Source organism: Chiloscyllium plagiosum, unplaced genomic scaffold, assembly GCF_037043375.1.
Source record: "Chiloscyllium plagiosum isolate Xiang-an unplaced genomic scaffold, Cpla_swu_hap1 HiC_scaffold_18, whole genome shotgun sequence".
Classification (NCBI taxonomy): domain Eukaryota; kingdom Metazoa; phylum Chordata; class Chondrichthyes; order Orectolobiformes; family Hemiscylliidae; genus Chiloscyllium; species Chiloscyllium plagiosum.
The window spans coordinates 27856032-27873439 of NW_028270156.1; the positions used below are offsets into that span (position 1 = coordinate 27856032).

The 17408-nt window shown below is 41.1% G+C and overlaps 1 protein-coding gene across 3 annotated transcripts in view; it reads left to right on the plus strand.

Annotated features, from left to right (window-relative positions):
• Window positions 1–2804: 2804 nt before the first annotated feature.
• LOC122557703 (metallophosphoesterase MPPED2) overlaps window positions 2805–17408 on the plus strand; it is a 192961-nt gene continuing 178357 nt past the window's right edge. The window contains exons 1-2 of one of the 3 annotated variants that reach the window (XM_043705579.2): window positions 2805–3282; window positions 5105–5392. In XM_043705579.2, the coding sequence (XP_043561514.1) occupies window positions 5241–5392 (152 nt within the window). In that variant the 5' untranslated portion in view covers window positions 2805–3282; window positions 5105–5240. Of the gene's footprint in view, window positions 3283–3855; window positions 4010–4580; window positions 4602–5104; window positions 5393–17408 lie in introns of those variants that run through there. The other 2 variants (XM_043705581.2, XM_043705580.2) reach the window with 2 other exon arrangements.

The window sequence follows — 17408 nt, forward strand, 5'->3', positions numbered from 1 at the left end:
CAACAAACTGGTGTTATCATTGAGATGAAACATTAAGATTCCCTATTTGTCTTGGCAGATGGATTCAAAAGCTACCACAATCTTGCTTGGAAGAGGTGAAGAGAAGTTCTCCTTGTCTGATATTTACCCATCAATCAACAACTATAACACATGCTCTGTCCATTTATATCACTGTTCTTTGTGGGATTTTGCAGAGCACACTGCTCCTATGTAGAAACACTGAAACATAGAAAATGGATGCAGGCATAGGCTATTTGAAACTTGTTCTGCCAATCATTATAATCATGCCTAATCACCAACTCAATGTCCTGTTCACACTTACTCCCCATACACTCTGATCATTTTAACCCTAAGAACTACTTCTATCTCCTTCTGAAAATGTTTTGTGTCAGAGAATTCCAATGGCTCACCACTCTCTGGGTAAAGAAGTTTCTCCTCGTACTCATATTCTCCTCAGTCCTAAATAGCCAACCTTTTATCCTTAAATTTGGACCATAGGTTTTGGATTTCCTTGTCATTGGGGAGTTCCTTCTTGCATTTACCTTGTCAAATCCGATAAACATTTATAGGTTTTTCTGAGTTCCCCACTCATTCTTATAAACTCCAGTGAATATAATGCTAACTTTTTTCTTACATTAGTTCTTCCATCCCAGGAATATAAACCATTGTTGTATTCCCACTGTAATCAGAACATCCTTCCTCAGATGAGGAGACCAAAACTGCATGCATTACTCCAGGTGTGTCTCACCAAAGCCCTGTATAATTGCAGCAAGACGTCCCTGCTCATGTACTCGAATCCTCTCTCTATGAAGGCCAACATACCATTTGTCTTTTTCTGCTGCACCTGCACACTTACTTTTAGCAACTGGTACATAAGGAAACAAGATCTCATTGCATGTCCCCTTTTCCCAACCTACTATCATTCAGATAATAATATATTTTCTCGTTCTTGCTACTGAAGTGGATAACCTCACATTTATTGAGATTATACTTCATCTGCCGTCCATTTTCCCACTCTTGCAACTTGTCCAAATTACACTGAAGCAACTCTGCATCCTCCTCAGAGTTCACCCTCCCATGAGGTATGTCCCTACATTACCACAGTGACTTTGCAATGTGAAGTAATTCATTGACTGTAAAGTACTGTGGCATGTCCTGAATATATCAAAGCTGATGCATAAATTAAAGTGTTGCAGTCAGAGTGAGTCATTGGAATGATGAAATACAACATACTGTGGGATCTAATTTCCCATAGCAATGTTTATAAAATTTGAAATCCCACCCAATTAGAGTGTAACGTATTTTGTTACTGTGAAACAATGGCTCTACTCTCTCCATTGTGCATTTCTCAGTTAGGTTACTGAAGAGGTGCAAAGGAAAATATTAATATAGCATTCATTCGACATAATCTGGCTCCCCTTTTCAGTGGGTCTAGTTTCTCTTGAGTATACAATTTTACAGCTGTGATAAGGAAAATGTGAAAAAGCAGTTGCAAACCTGCAACATTTTTAACCTGCACTTCCTCTCTCCAACTGCTGCTTGACCTGCTGAGTGTTTCAGCAATTTTTGTTGTTATTAAAGCGGCAATGCTGAGAGTCAGCTCATGGACTATCACCTCTCATATTCTTGAACCAAGCAAGTTGCAGCTGGAAGCCAGCTTTAAAACATTGACAGAGGATTCACAGTAATGTGTGCACTTGGAAATAATAATTGTGGACTCAATTTCAATACGCAGAGTGTCTGCAGGATCATCCCTGCATGATTTCCAAGACTTTAGTTTGCAAAGGTGATGAATTTGTTCTGTGTGCATCCATGTTTTCTCCGTGCCATGGTGTGTTTTCTGCGTAAAATTATTGTCATTTTTGAGATACATGATGAGTACCGAATAATGCAGCAGTGCTCACCCATCCCTTAGAACTCCACCTTCCTCTCAATGCTCTCTCTAGCACTGGAAGAGGGCTCAGGAGAGGGGAGTGACCTGCGTGTGGGTGGTATCAACATTTCCCCTTATCTCAATCTGCCCCCAACTCTGTCTCCATCCACATGCTGCACACTCCCTTCTCCTGAGCCCTCTTCCACCCCTCAGTCCCCCACCTGTCCATTGCCTATTTCACTTGTCCTACACGCTTCCATTTAAACCCCTTCAACTAGACCATCGCCTCTTTTTTTTCGGCTATGAGCATCCGCTGGGCGTGTTGTGAAAATTCACCCGGCTTCCAAGGGGTTAACAGACCACACAGCCCCCAACCCGAACCCTTCCACCCTCCCCCTCCGGCCACACGTACATAATAAACCCAGCAAATATTGACGCTGCAGGCACTATGACGCGAGTGAGCATCACAAAATTAAGATCCATTTATCAGAGCTGAGTTACTGAGGAACAAATTAATTGTGACCTCATTTGTTTCACTCTCCTTTCCCGCCACTCGCAGTAGCCCTGTCTGTCTTTCTCTCCTTTTGCTCATATCCAATCGCTCTGATTCCCTTTTTATTTGATTTACACGAAAAGGGGAAAGCCATCCAAAGAAGTACACTTACACCGAGACCCCCAACGAGAAAAGTAGATTTTGAGCACAAACACGTGAAAAGTTTTTTTAAAAAATGACTTCCAAAGTTGTTTTAAGAGAATAGTTGTATATAATATGATCTTTATATAGAATCAAATATATAACAAGAATTCTGCTCTGTGGGTATTATATGTCAGCGCCTTCTTTGATGTTCCCTGCAGAGTTCCTTTGCTTTTCTGCTTTGCTTTCCCTTGTCTGTCAATGACCTAACCCTTTCCCCACCGCCCCTTTGGCTCTTTCTCTGCCACCCCTCTTTTTTTTGGTTGCACCGCTCCCTCCTTCCCTCCCTATGCTCCTCCTGCGGGAGCACTGACCCGAGCGAAGGTCGAAAGCGAGGCTTCGCTGCCATCAGCTCCCGGTTGCCGGTGGGTCGGAGGTTCGAGCCCTGGGGAGGGAAGAGAGCAGAAAACAAGGATAGCTCACCTTTAAACCCAGTGCCCTTCCTCCCCCCCTCTGCCTGCCCACCTTTTGCTCTCCAGGCAGACATTCCGCGGTCAATCTCTTTCTCTCTGTCTCCCCCTCCCTCTCCGTACCCCCACCTCCCTTCCCCTTCCTTCACCCCCAAACCCATCACTCCCTTTATTCTCCTTCTTCACCCCCCCCCCCCCCACTCTCCGCATTGATGGATCGACTCCTGTGAAGACCCGAAAAGGACAATCCTGGATTCCCGAGTCAACCACAACACACAAACACACTAAAAAAAACACAAACCGAGGTAATCTTTATGTTTGTGTGTGTGTGTAAAAGCAAAAACAGAGACCTTGTGCGTTAGAGAAAAGGGAAACTGGGGAAGGAAGGAATGAGGAAGAGAGGGGGAAAGGAGGGAGAGAAAGAAAGGAAAGGGAGGGAGAGAGGGAAGGGGAAGGGAATCAACCACAAAAGCCCGGGTCGGCGCTGCTGGGTTAGAGGTGCCTTGCCATTACAGCGCGGGAGAGAAACAGAATGGCTTGAACTGAACCTTTTATTTTCGAACGTTGTGCTGCCAAAAAAGCGAATGTATCGGATTTAATAGTTCTGAGAAATTGCAACGCTCTCGAGGTCTTGTTAGTGTCAGATATAAACTCTCCCTGTTTAACCGGTGTGTTTGGGGGGGGAGGAGAGGAGGGGAGGGGTGTGGGGTAATAATTTCGCTTTTGCCTGGTTAATTTTTTTTAACACACGTCTTTTTTCATGGTTGCGATCTTTTTAAGCAACTGCGACGAAGGCCGGGCTCTTGTGTGCGTGTATTTTTTTTTGCTCTTTCTCTAACCTACCGCACAAAAGGCAAGATCAGGATCTCATACAAAGTGCAATTACTGACCTCTTACACCTCCCTTCGCCGTTTGATTTCCTCTCTCTCTCTTCCCCCACACCCCCGTACACACTCGTTTTTAGAACAAAAACAATTTCAGCATTGTTATTTAATTTCAGCAAAATTGCAACCGAGTTCGGTGTTGATGCAGGTAATTTAGGCGCAAAAAGCTCAATTTGAACTATTGATCTTTATGTCAATGTATCTATTAAAAAACAATTTTGCAACAATTTGCGAAGCTTTGAGTGCATGGATATTTGTAAACATCTGAGCGGCCTAGATTTGTCAAATATTAGGCGAAAGGGAGGGATTTCTTTTTTGTTTTATAAAACTGGCTACAGATTGAGAGTGATAAATTACAGGCACCCTGCATTAATTAATGTCATTTATTTTGCATTTTGCAAATTATCAATAAAACACATAGATCAAGAGAAGGGAGAAACATTTGAGCCTCTCAATACAGTTTAAGTAATGATGTTAGAGGGGGCTTTGCATGGTGAGCTGCTCTCGTGTGTTGAATTAGATATTCGTGGAGGTAAAAAAGAGAGAACCTGAATGAGTGACGGCAGTGGGGTTAGCTGAGGGAATGAATGACGTTTGGAAGAGGGGATGCTGCGGAGCAGTGGCAAGTGAGGAATCTCTCTCTCGCTACCAAGCGGGTGTCAAGGCAGGAGACCAGAGGCCAGGCAAAGGAAGCAGATCAGACTGGCTTTCTTAGCATCTCCTCGCCTCTTGGAGTTCAGGTCCAACAAGCAAGTGGGGTCTATCTCACCCAAACCCTGTGCTGGATGTTTTAAAATAATATTTACGTTGAGAGATTTATTTACATGGAGTCGTGCTATTTTGTTTTAAAATATTGGTTGGGGGTGAATGGGTTTCACAGCATGGAATGATCTCTTTCGTCCCAAGTTCATGTACTTGAGCCTGTTTCCTGACACGTCTGGGTATAAATTTTGACACAGACAGTACCCAGCCGTGTTATTCTCAATTGGAGTCGGCTTTAGAATCACTGGGATAATTTACAGTCTGGACAAATTGCATTTAGGAAAAATACATTACTTGCAATGAGCAATTTTATTTAACCGTATTTTGGGTTAGCAATAATTTTAAAGGGAAACATGTTCTTCTAATTCTGGAAATTACTGGATATCTAATCTGTTAAACGCCTCTTCCCCCTCGTAAACTTATTTTGATTTAATTTTTCTGTAAGTCGCCCAATTTACAAATTGTTTTTTTTTCTTTCTAGAATTGCGCATTTTTTTAAAAAAAGACTCTCTTTATAATTTAATTTGGCAACTATTTTCCCGGTTGGAAGGCTGGACACGTACAAGAACAACCGTCCCACAATGTGCTGCCTAACATCTACCGAAGGAAAGTTGTAAATGGATTTTGTCGAGCACGGGATGATGGCTCATGGAATTCCTTCGCAGGGGAAAATTACCATCACGGTGGACGAGTACAGCTCCAACCCAACTCAGGCTTTCACTCATTACAACATTAACCAGAGTCGCTTTCAGCCACCCCACGTGCATATGTAAGTAGATTTCACTTCATCTAGTCGGGTCTCTCTGGGTCTGTATTTCAATTAAAAGCAACATGCACCTACCCCGTATTAAGAAATTGAATTCTCGTTGCGTACTTCTAATGGAACAAAAACAAAACTTTAAAGCCGCCCAGATCTAGATTTGACTTTTATTTTTAAACGCATTTCTGCAATTTCTACCTCTCCTGTAAGTCATTTAATGTACGCAGAGGGTTGAACATCTAAACACGTCTTGTGATTCATAGCAGTCTATAATTTTGACTTGGAATCGACAAGTAAATTGTTACAGCAGGTTACTAACCTATTTGTCAATTTTCTGTCAGAAGCTGAGGGAATGTGCAAATACCTAGCCCTGAAGAGCTTAGATATATCTAAACCCATATCTTAATTTTGGCTGACTGAGTAAAACAGGAGATGGTTTCCATTACTGCACTATCCAGATAGTTTATTATATTTAATGAGGCAGTGTTCCTTTCTTTTTCTGTTTGCTGGCTCTGGATATGTAAGTGATAGTTTGAAACTGTCATAAAATTTCAGGCAGCACGTACTATGTTCTTAAACTGTTCCTGATTTTCTGTGCAGCATCTATTAAAGTTTGATTGGAAAGTTTTCATGATGGAACCATCAAAGGCATGATTTCTTCATATTTATTTGACTGCTGCTATTAAAGAGAACCGGTCTGCAGACCTCAGACAGTGTAGCTGGATGGAGGGGGGGGGGGGGGTAGAGGAGTGTTAGTAACTGTATTATGTGCAAACTTATACCTGACTTTTTATGGACTTAGCTGTTAGGAATCTCTCTGCATGAAAAGCAGACTGTTTGCTAGGATTCATTTTCTTCCTGTTCTTATAAACTGTCAAAATAAATCAAAATTCATTGTGTGGCACTTGAATAATTTACAGATCTGTAGGAAATCAAAAACAAACACACATAGTTCACAGCTATTACCTATCAATGTCTGACTTTGGCTTATTGATAAGCAATCGCCACTATTTGGTTCAAGAAACAGCATACTTGAGCAAAAGTAATATGTTTGGACACCAGAGATGAAAAGTAAAATCATTTTAGAAGTGATTTTGATGTTGCATTTTTAAATAGAGATTGCATGTCAGAATTGAAGTAAGATATATGTTCACACAATGGATTGCAAATGTCAGACACAGGACTCATGATAGGAACAGTGCACAAACACAGGCTGCACAATAGGTACAATATTTAAGTGCAGTTACACAATGGGACACTTGTTAAAAAAAATACAGGATACACAACGGGAGCATTTTTTTTATAAAGCAGGCTGACACAATGGGGAGTCCAAATGCATGATGCACAACACAGGCAGTGTTCAAATGTAAGATTCACAGGGGATTCAGTTTTGAATTGCTGGGTGCACGATGGTGGAACTGTGACTTGATGTGTGATCACAGATGTACAATCTCTGGTACCTGTAATTTGTCTAAGCAGAATCATATGGGTGCAGGAAAGCACTCATTGATCTCTCAGGAATGCCTTTCATTTGAGATGGTACAATTTCTGAGAAAGTACAGTAATTATGGTGGGATGAGGAGTGGGTGGCAGGATAAAACATCCTGCTATTTTTTCATTAAGAGGTATTTCACCCATCTTAATAACTAGGTAGTGAAGGTGTTGTTCATAAGTGGCATGAACTCCCGAATTTGAAATAGGCAGTTTCAGAATGCCATTGCATAAAGTGGATTAAGAACAAATAAATCTAAATGGAGTGAAATCCATTTCGATCCCTTTTTCAAAGCCGAGGCAGTAATACGGTACTTTGAGTAGCTCTTTCTAATCACTAATGTGACTACTGATGTCATATCAGAAGAGAATGTTTATTGCAGAAAAGACTCTCAGACTATTTCAAAGAGAACACTGAATTTCATGCTACATATTTCAACAAATAATGTATCGAGTTCTTGAGTGTTTCCAAGACCATAGTACAATTCTTAAGAGTTTATACAATGGTTATGAGCTGCTTGAACTTTGCTCCCACAGTTTATGCAGTCATTTTAACCTCAGTTAAATGTCAAACTGGTAACTCAATCCAAGCAACTTGTTATCCATTGTAATGAGTGACATTACTGATGTACTTCACACATTAAGTTATTCCACTTTCACTTACCTATTGAAGTAGTCACATTAAAATACATTTAATTTTACATTTTCTAAATTTTAAACAAAAACATACCATTTTAATGAATGTGGAGAATTCCTGGAGAGTCCAGGTAGGCTGACCACATGCTTGCAACACTTGCATTTATGAGCCAAGAAAAGTCTGAGATATGATGTATCCTACAGTGAAATAGCTGTCAGCAATCACTTGCCTAATCCACAAATAGGGATATGTTGTAAAGGTAGTCGGGCTGGGAGTGGTAATTCTAGTCCATTAAAGAATTATTGTTTTAATGAGAGGGTAAGTTGTTGGTTCAGGAGAAGTAAGGAACAAAAAAGATCCAGCAAGGGGAATGACTAGGAGAAGGAATTGAGCCAGCTCATTCCCCACATAAACACCACTTTACAATTTGGCCCAAGATTTGGGTTAAATATTTAACTACAATTCGATAGTAATATTTGGATGAAACTCTATTTGGAAAGGAGTTCTCTTGTGTGAAACGAGCTCATATTAAAGGAAGAAATTGATTCAAAATTTAGAAATTGTATTGAAAAGGTATTCTCGTTCTTTAAAGAAGCACCTTTAGAAATAAAAATACAATTATTCTGTATTTCTGAATCAGGCAGTGGCAAATTTGAACAACTGTTCAAGCAATGAAAAATGTAAATACCTGTTTAAAGATTTAATGTTCTCTCATGCACAGGTCTCTTTAATATCAACTTCGCTAGACCCACTTCCCGGCCAATCCTCTGTACCCTTGCTTTTCTTTTTCTTTTCATGTAATAGTGTTCAAAAGGGAATGGGACGTCGATTGAAACTGCCTCCATCACCCTCCCAGGCAGAGCATTCCGAATCCTAACCACTCAGTGCATTTTAAAAAAAAAGGTTTTTCCCCTCCAATCCCCTCAGTTTCTGTAACAAGCAACTTAAAATCAATGTTCTCTGGTTCTGAACATAGTCACCAATGGGAACAACTGCTCTGTCCAAATCCCAGATGGTTATGACTGCTTCCTATCTAATCTCCTCTCAATTTTCTCTTTGTAAAGTGACAGCCCCTGTTTCTCCAATCTACCCAAGTAACTGAAGTACATCATGCTGGAACTATCATCACAAATTATTTTTCCACTCTTTCTAATGTTTTAGGATCTTCCCTAATGTATGCTATCTGAAAATGGACAATAAGACTTCAGCTGAGAATGAAGCAGACACCTTTAAGGCTCATCATAACTTATTTGTGTTTATTTTCTCAGCACCTATTTTTAAAGCCATAGATCCTGTGTGCCTCATTAACTGCTTTCTTAATCTGTCCTGCCACCTTCAGCAATTTGTGTGTATATGGCCCCAGGTCCCCCTGCTCCTGTTCCCCACTTAGGATTGAATATTTTATATTGTCTCTCCTGGATCTTATCCTGTGGATAGGCACTGATTGTTAAACTGCCGTGTATGTAATAAGGTTGGTGTTCGGGCAAGACCTTTATGCTCCAGGGAGTCTCACTCTGTTGTCAAATCGGGCTCTGACTTTCAAATCAGACACACGTTTACTGCAGCCAGTGCGAAGAGAGACCCTTGCTATGTGTGCCTTTATTTTCTTCTGTACCAATTACAAAACCAATAAATTTACGACTAATGCAGTTGTACAATCTGTGCTCCTATGACTAAAAAGTCATAGTAAAATCGTGTTCAAGCTTTTTAAATAGCTATTCATGATTAGCAAGTCTATGTGAGAAGAGAACGAGGAGTGAACCTTGAGAGCTGGCATCCATGTGATCGGCCAAATGGCCATCTTCCAAATGTCACTACGAATGCTTTGATTAAAGAAATCTTTATAAGGCTAGATCAAAAAATATTATTCAGCACTGGTTAGGATTTATGTTTAGAGTTTAGGACAAAAGAAAGAAAGATTTAATTTTCTATAAAGTCTTTGAAATGTTCACCACATTTGAAAGTGTTTTCCAACCGTTGAAATTTGTTTGAATTGAAGTTCCTGTCGTAGCTTAGGAAATGTGATATTTGATTGGATTTATTTATTTATTGCCATGTGTACCTTGTTACACAATACAGTGAAAAGTACTGTACATTATCACCATTCTCTGGCACTATCTTAAAACACAGAAAAGTTAACCAAACACTACAATATAAGGGCAGACAAATGAAGAAATAAAGTGTCTAACTTTGCAGTCCTCCTTGATAAGCACTCCCTCAAGGGCCATGGACCTGGTGGCCTGGTACACGATCCCTTCGCTGCGTTGCTGCTGCTGGAATGAAAGTCACCACTCTTCAGTGTCATTTCGTCTCCACGGATGCCACTATGAATCCGTACCGGACCTCGCCAATACAGATGCCACCGATGTTGCCGGGCACTACGCTGGCCCAATCTCAACTCTGCCGACACCATGAGTTCGTTTTGGGCCCACCTTGCTGGTGCAGTTGCTGCTGATGCAGTTGGCTCTTAATGGGCCCAAATTTGTCTCAGTTGCTGCCTCCATGTATCTGCCCTGGACACAGACATCGCCAGGAACCCAAAATCGCCTCCACCACCACCACCACAAGTCTGCTCTGTGCGGCCCACTCGCTGCCACCGATGCTGTTGTCACGACCAAGCTCTTCACCAAGAGGTAAGTGAAATAAAATTGAAGTAAAACAAAACGAGAAGAGAAAAGAAGAAATGAAACAAGAAGGGAAGTGAATGGCGTGGACGAGCTGTGGGCTTAGAATCCCTACTCCAACGCCACATTACTGTCATTTGGCTAAGGAAACAGCTGAAAGACCAGACTGGTTTCCAAGTGTTCTGTTCAATCCTATTTGTTTGTTCATTCAAAAGTGAATCCCCTTTAAGGTTTGTAGCTCTGTTTATCGCAGCAGGTACCACACTTCACTTTGTTAGCGTTAGTGTGCACTGCAACAGTGACGTGACAGTAATTCAAATCAAAATAAATTGGTATTTGGAAAAGTTTGAGCGAAACCATAAATCTTAGCCTGGATCTCTTCAAGATAAATAGTGTTTGACTAATGTGATTGTGTTCTTTGATCAAATAGTGCAGAGTGTTGATGAAGGTAGTGTGGTTGATGCTGTGTATGTGGATTTTTCAAACCCATTTGGACAAATTACCTGGTAATAGCCTTGCCACCAAATCTAAGCACAATTAAAGGGCTTTGGCATGCTACATTAGGGAGATTGTTAAGACTTTAGAGTGGAGAGGAGATTGACGAGACTGGAATAGTACCAGGAATGAGGAACTTCACTTCTGTGGATAAACTGGAGTAGCTGAAAGTTTTTCCTTAGATGAGAAAAGATTTGATTGAAACCTTCCAAATCATGATTTGAATACAGTAAATAAGAGACTGTTTCCAGTGGCAGGAAGAGCTCAGATTTAAGGGGAGATGACATCAGGAATAAGTTAGAATCAGTGGTTTGGAATGCAGTGTCTTAAAGGATTGTGGAAGCAGCTTCAATAGCAATGTACAAAGAGAGTTGGATAAATATTTACATTTTGGCTGGCTCTACAAAAGAATCAGCACAAAGAGAAAGGCCTCCTTCTGTCTATAATTCTAGGAAATCTTAATACAATGCATTTATAGTGAGGAAGTAATTACATTTTCTTTCCATTGATCATCCGATGGATGGAAACTTAATGTTAACACTATGCTTACATTAACTGTCACTCTGGGTTCATATGGAGCTGGGATAATTAGATTACTTTACAGTGTGGAAACAGGCCCTTCGGCCCAACAAGTCCACACCGACCCGCCGAAGCGTAACCCACCCATACCCCTACATTTACCCCTTACCTAACACTACGGGCAATTTAGCATAGCCAATTCACCTGACCCGCACATCTTTGGACTGTGGGAGGAAACCGGAGCACCCGGAGGAAACCCACGCAGACACGGGGAGAACGTGCAAACTCCACACAGTCAGTCGCCTGAGGCGGGAATTGAACCCGGGTCTCTGGCGCTGCGAGGCAGCAGTGCTAACCACTGTGCCACCGTGCCGCCCCATGCTGACAGTTCCATGTGAACAGCACCCTGAGAACAGCAGGAATTCATGCTCATATGAAATGTCAATTCTTAATTTTTTTCCTGATTCATTCTTACAGGGACCCTGTATAACTGTAGCATAATTCATTACTTTTGTATTCAATTCCCCTTGCAATAAATTGTAACACTGTTATTTTCCCTAATTACTTGCTTTACCTGCACACTAACGTTTTGCAATTCGTGGACACTTAGATCCCTCTGCACCACAGAGCTCTATGTTTACATAAAATAATTATTTTTTGTCCTACCTATATAAATGGGCAATTTCACAATTTCCCACATATTCCATTTGCCCCATTTTTACCCACCTACACCTACTCTCTGCTTCCTATTACCCTATCAATCTTCCATCTGACCTAGTATGTTACTCATATGCTATGGGCTAGTAAACGTATTAATGTGATTAACTAGACATAACTGAATTTGTAGATGCCATGACTCAATTCAACAAAAATCCATAACACCTGTGGCCATAGTGGCCCTTAGCAGCAAGATGTCTTTTATTTTCTCTCCATTCCCTCCCTACTCTTCCACTCACAGAATTAGTTGAAATTCATTTGTGATTGTCTCAAAAAAGATGCTCCTTGTCTTTGAGTGTCATTTAGATGTGAAGGACTTGCACATAAATGATGTATTTTTCGGCCTGCAAAAATTCAAAAGCATTTTGCATCCAATGCCAAACTCTTTACAGTGAAGTCACTTTTGTAAAACTGGGAAATGTGGCACCCAGTTTGTACACAGGCAGCTCCCACAAACAGCTGTCTAACAATGAACAGAACCGTTTTTCTTTTTGGTCATGTTGGTTGAGGGGTTTATAATAGCCAGGATACCAAGGAAAGAACCATCTTGCTTTTTGAAATCTTTGGAATATTCAAAATTGTTGCACTATATTAATCCCATACTGCAGTTGTGAATCGGTCCTTCTGTTTTTGGGGAGTGGTATCGAAGGTAGGAGCCCAGTACAGTGTTACATGACACTTCAATCGAAAGTCTAGATTTTAGAAAAGTGAGTTGGTGGCAGCTTTGGGAATCATATTTTACTGATTCATCGCTCTACTTGTGGTTACATTACATTGGAGCAGTCTGCAGAAGGGGGTGAAACTGTTGTGAACCTCAACTCTTTTTTTTAGTTTTAGTTTTCTTGACCAATTTGGAAAGTTCAGCCTTTCACTTTGTTGTCACGAAACTTGCTTGCTCCATAAAGGCAATGGAGTGACTATTTAATCTCGGTGAAATAGATTGTCGGAAGAAATTCATTTTCAGGCAGATGGTTTTCCACTGTTCTCTGTGGGGTGGGGATGTTGTGGAATCCTATCCAAGCATCACCACTCTCTTAGATACCCCCACTAATCTTCTCCACATTCCCTTCCTGCAAATATTGACATAGCATCAGGGAGTCTCAACCAAGGTAATACCATTTATAATACAGCACAGGAACAGGCCTTTCAGGTCACCAAGTCTGTGCTGATTTCTAGTTTTTATTTAGACCTGCTACTTATTACCCATCTGTGATTTCCATCCCTCTGTTAACCTCATGTCAATCAAGATACGCCTTAAACATTGCTAATGTGCCTGCTTCCACCACCTCCACTGACAGTGTAATTCAGACATGCACCACCCTCTGTGTGAAAAACTTCCCCACACTTCTCCCCTAAATGTAACCCCTCTCATCTTAAACCTGTGCCCACTTGTAGTTGAACTTTCCACCCTGGGAAAAGGCCTCTGACTGTCTGCCCTATCTACGCCTTTCATAATTTTGTAGACCTCTGTCACGTCACCCCTCAGCCTCCGTCTTTCCATTGAAAACAATCCAAGTTTATTCAACCTCTTATCAGAACTAAAACCCTCCAAACCAGGCATCATCTGGAAAACTTTCTCTGCACCGTCTCCGAAGCATCTACATCCTTCTGGTAATGTGGCGTTCAAAGCTGCATACGATATTCCAAATGTGGCCTGACTAAAATTTTATACACCTGTAATATTGCTTGCCAAACTATATATTGGATGCCCTGGCTGATGAAGGCAAGCATGGGGTTATGCCTTCTCGATCACCATATCTACCTTTATTGCCACTTGCAGGCATCTGTGGATCTGTATGCCCAGATCCCTCTGTATATCATTTCTCCTAAGGGTTCTGCCACGAATTGTATAATTCGCACCTGAATTTGATATTCTAAAATGCATCACCTCACATTTGTGGATTAAACTCCACCTGCCATCTCTCTGCCCAAATCTGTAATCTGTCTATATTCTTTGACAATCCTCCTCACTATCTGCAACTCAGCCAACTTTGGTGTTACCTGCAAACTTACTAATCAGAGCATCTACATTTTCCTCTAGATCATTTATGTATATGACAAACAACAAAGATCCCAGCTGTGATCCTTGTGGAACACCACTAGTTAGTGATTTCCATTCCGAAAAGTCCCTTCCACCGCTATTCTGTCTTCTAAGTCAGTTCAGTATTCACCTACAGCCCCCCCCCCCACACACACACACACACACACACACACAAAATCCCATGAGACTCTACCTTCTGTACCAGCCTGCGATGAGGGACATTACCAAATGCCTTCCTAAAGTCTATGTAGACAACATATACCTGAAAAAAATCTTTCAGTTGCAAAACAGCAAGTTTTTTTTTCACATTTGATTTGCTTAGAATGGCAATAAGCTTGTAAGTAAAGTTCAGGATATGATAAAAGACAAGCAGCTGTCAGTGTCGAATTGGGTCGCAAGGTGAGAGGAAGTTCCATTTCGCCCATTTTAGCCTAATCTTTCAGAAATCTTCTTCTCTGTGCAATTACATTGTCTAAGTTGTTTCTTTCATTATTTTCAAGGGTGTTCACCTCCAATATTCCATCTGGGAGTTAGCTCCACGTGCTGCATGTGTCGACCATTCTCTGACCAGTTGAAAACAAACTGACTGTTGGCAGCCATCAAGGCCTTAAGGACTGCAATTCTATCTGCCTGTTCCTTCTGTCTTTTTAAGACATTCCTTAAAGTCTATTTCTTTGGTCAAACTTTGGTCCTAATGTTGGTTCAGTATCAATTACACTCAGTTACCTTGGTTATGCTTCATTGCAGGCACAATATAAATGGAAGTTATTGCTAATAATATTCCTAACTTTGCTTTAAGTTGCTTTAAACCTGTGAGCCCCCTCTTGCTCAACTCTCGCAATGTAATTCAAAGTAATTTTCAGGATCGCTCTTTTCCATGACATTAATACACATGCTTAATTTCACTTTTGAAGAAATCTTTTTATTTTCAATTCAATCACAAACCTCGTAAAGTCGTGGAGCTGGGTGTGAAAACCTGTGTGATAATGAAGTAAAAGTGCGATGTGAGCATATGATCAAATCAGGAATAGACTGTGACTCATGAGCATACCGAATGAGGAATCTTAAATACGCTACTGATAGTTGAATCTTTGAATTTATTTTTAAGTTGTTATTAGGGCAGGTTTTGGTGAAAAGGATCCGAGGAATTAGAAGCAGTTGTTTGACCCCTTGAGCCTGCTCCAGCATCTTGGACATTTTAATAAAATCACTTCTCATTCCTCTTATCTCTGAAGGGTTTAGGTCCAACATGCTGAATCCTCCTCGTAAGACACCCCCTCATCCAAGAAATCAGTTGAGTGAATGATAGAGTACTGGGAATGCTGGAGATCAGAAATTAAAAACATAATGTGCTGCTGGAAAACTTGGCAAATTTAGCAGCAATGTGTAGAGAGAAACAGAGTTAACGTTTCCAGTCCAATAACCCATCTTTGGAACTGCTATTGACCATTCACCATCCTATCAGACTGTACATTCCACATCCCAACAATCTTGCCACTGATAAATTGCCAAGTGCAGAAGGCCATTGTACAGCACAGACAGGCTGAGAACTAACGGCTGCCCTTCTAGGTGAACTGTTAAATGAAGCATTTCTCTGTCTGCTATATTAAGAGAAGTGCTTATTTTTTCAAGCAGTTATGTCATAGTTTAACTAGCAGAATTGTGAGTGTTTGACAGTGCAATGTGTTAGACACCATTGAACTTTGACCTCTGGAATTAAGTTAAACCTTATCTCCTCTCTTCCCCCCCCCCCCCCCTTCCCCCATTAAAATGAGAGTCACAACTATCAAAAGGGCATTGGTCATGCTACTGGACTAGTAATCCAGACCTCTGGATTCTGTCAAGTTAGAATATACAGTAGTTTAAATCCCACAAAGGAATTTTGAGCATTTAAGTTTGGTTTTGGGAATTCGGGGACTAAAGCTATTGGAGAGTGCTCCTGGATTGTTATAGACGCCCAGCTGATTCACTGATGGAAGAAAACCTTCAGCCTTTGTCTGATCTGACATGTTTGTGACTCTAGACCAACCAGCTATTTGGGTTGACAATTAACTACTGTTTAGGGCAGTGTGAAATGGGCAGTAGATTTCAGCCTTACTAGTAGGGAACGACATCCTGAACATAATTAAGATTAGCTTAAACATATCCTCCTGTTGTCGTTTGTGCCTTTGCTACTTTTACATTTGATAGTTCCAGGGTGTTCACCACTTGCTCTGTTACTCCCTGACCTTGAGTTAAAATTCTCATCTGTGATTTTCAAAATTCCTCCATTCCTGAGGAAGGGCTTATGCCTGAAATGTTGACTCGCCTGCTTCTCGGATGCTGCCTGACCGGCTGTGCTTTTCCAGCATCACACTTTTATACTCTAATTTCCAATATCTGTGGTCTTCGCTTTTTCTCTATCCCAGGGCATGCCTGGCTGGCCTCCCACCATTCTGTGTAAACCTGAGGTGGCTCAAAATCCTGCTGTCTGCACTCCAACTCGCCCATTCACCCTTTGTTCTGTTACTCCCTGACCTACACTGGTATCTGGTTAAGTAATGCCTTGAATTAAAATTCTCATCCGTGAATTTCAAATTCCTCCCTGCGTCTCCCTGCCCTTTCTATCCCTGTAATTGTCTTCAGGCCCACAACACTCCGAGGTAATTTGTGCTCTTATAATTCCTTCTACTTGAACATCCCTGATTGGAATAATTGTTGGCTGTGAAATTCCCTTCCTCTTTCCTTTCTTAACGCAATCCTTAAAACCTCCCTTGTTGACCAAGCTTCCAATCCTCTGCTCGGTTGTAACCTTAAGTGACTCAGTGCCTAGTTTGGTTTATTAATATTCCTGATGAAGGGCTTATGCTGAAACATCGATTCGCCTGCTCCTCTGATGTTGCCTGACCAGCTGTGCTTTTCCAGCACCACACTCTTGTTGGGCCGAAGGGCCTGTTTCCACACTGTAAGTAATCTAATCTAATCTCTTTGACTTCGTTTATTAACGATATGCAAAGTGCTTTGAGATATTCTATTACATCAGAGGCACTATTAAAATACAGGTTATTGCAAAAGCAGAAAATTGGTGACTATATTTTCAGATATGATAAGGACTACGTTTGAGAAGTAACTAATTGTCTGTAAAGCCAGTCAGAAGGTTGAGGGTGTATGGAAGATTGGTTCGTTGTTTCACGTAGTTTGGCCCAACTGCTATTAAAGTTCTAACTGATTCACTTTCAAGGGAAGCTGTTCATCCCTGCTTGGGTATTAACCATTGCTCTTTCTCAGGCTGAAGCAAACCATCACCAAGTGGGCCTGAGATAGATGCTTTAAGGCAGCACAGTTTAACTCCATCCTGGGTGCTGCTCCTAATACATTAATTGTTGTGAGAACTCTGACATCTCTGCAGCCTGTGCAGCCCAGTTATCTTGTGTGTTATTTCAGCACCTGTCATTGTTTCAATTTTATGTAGATAGCAAAACCATTGTCCAGTGCAACTCAGTTGTGTGCCATCAATATGCC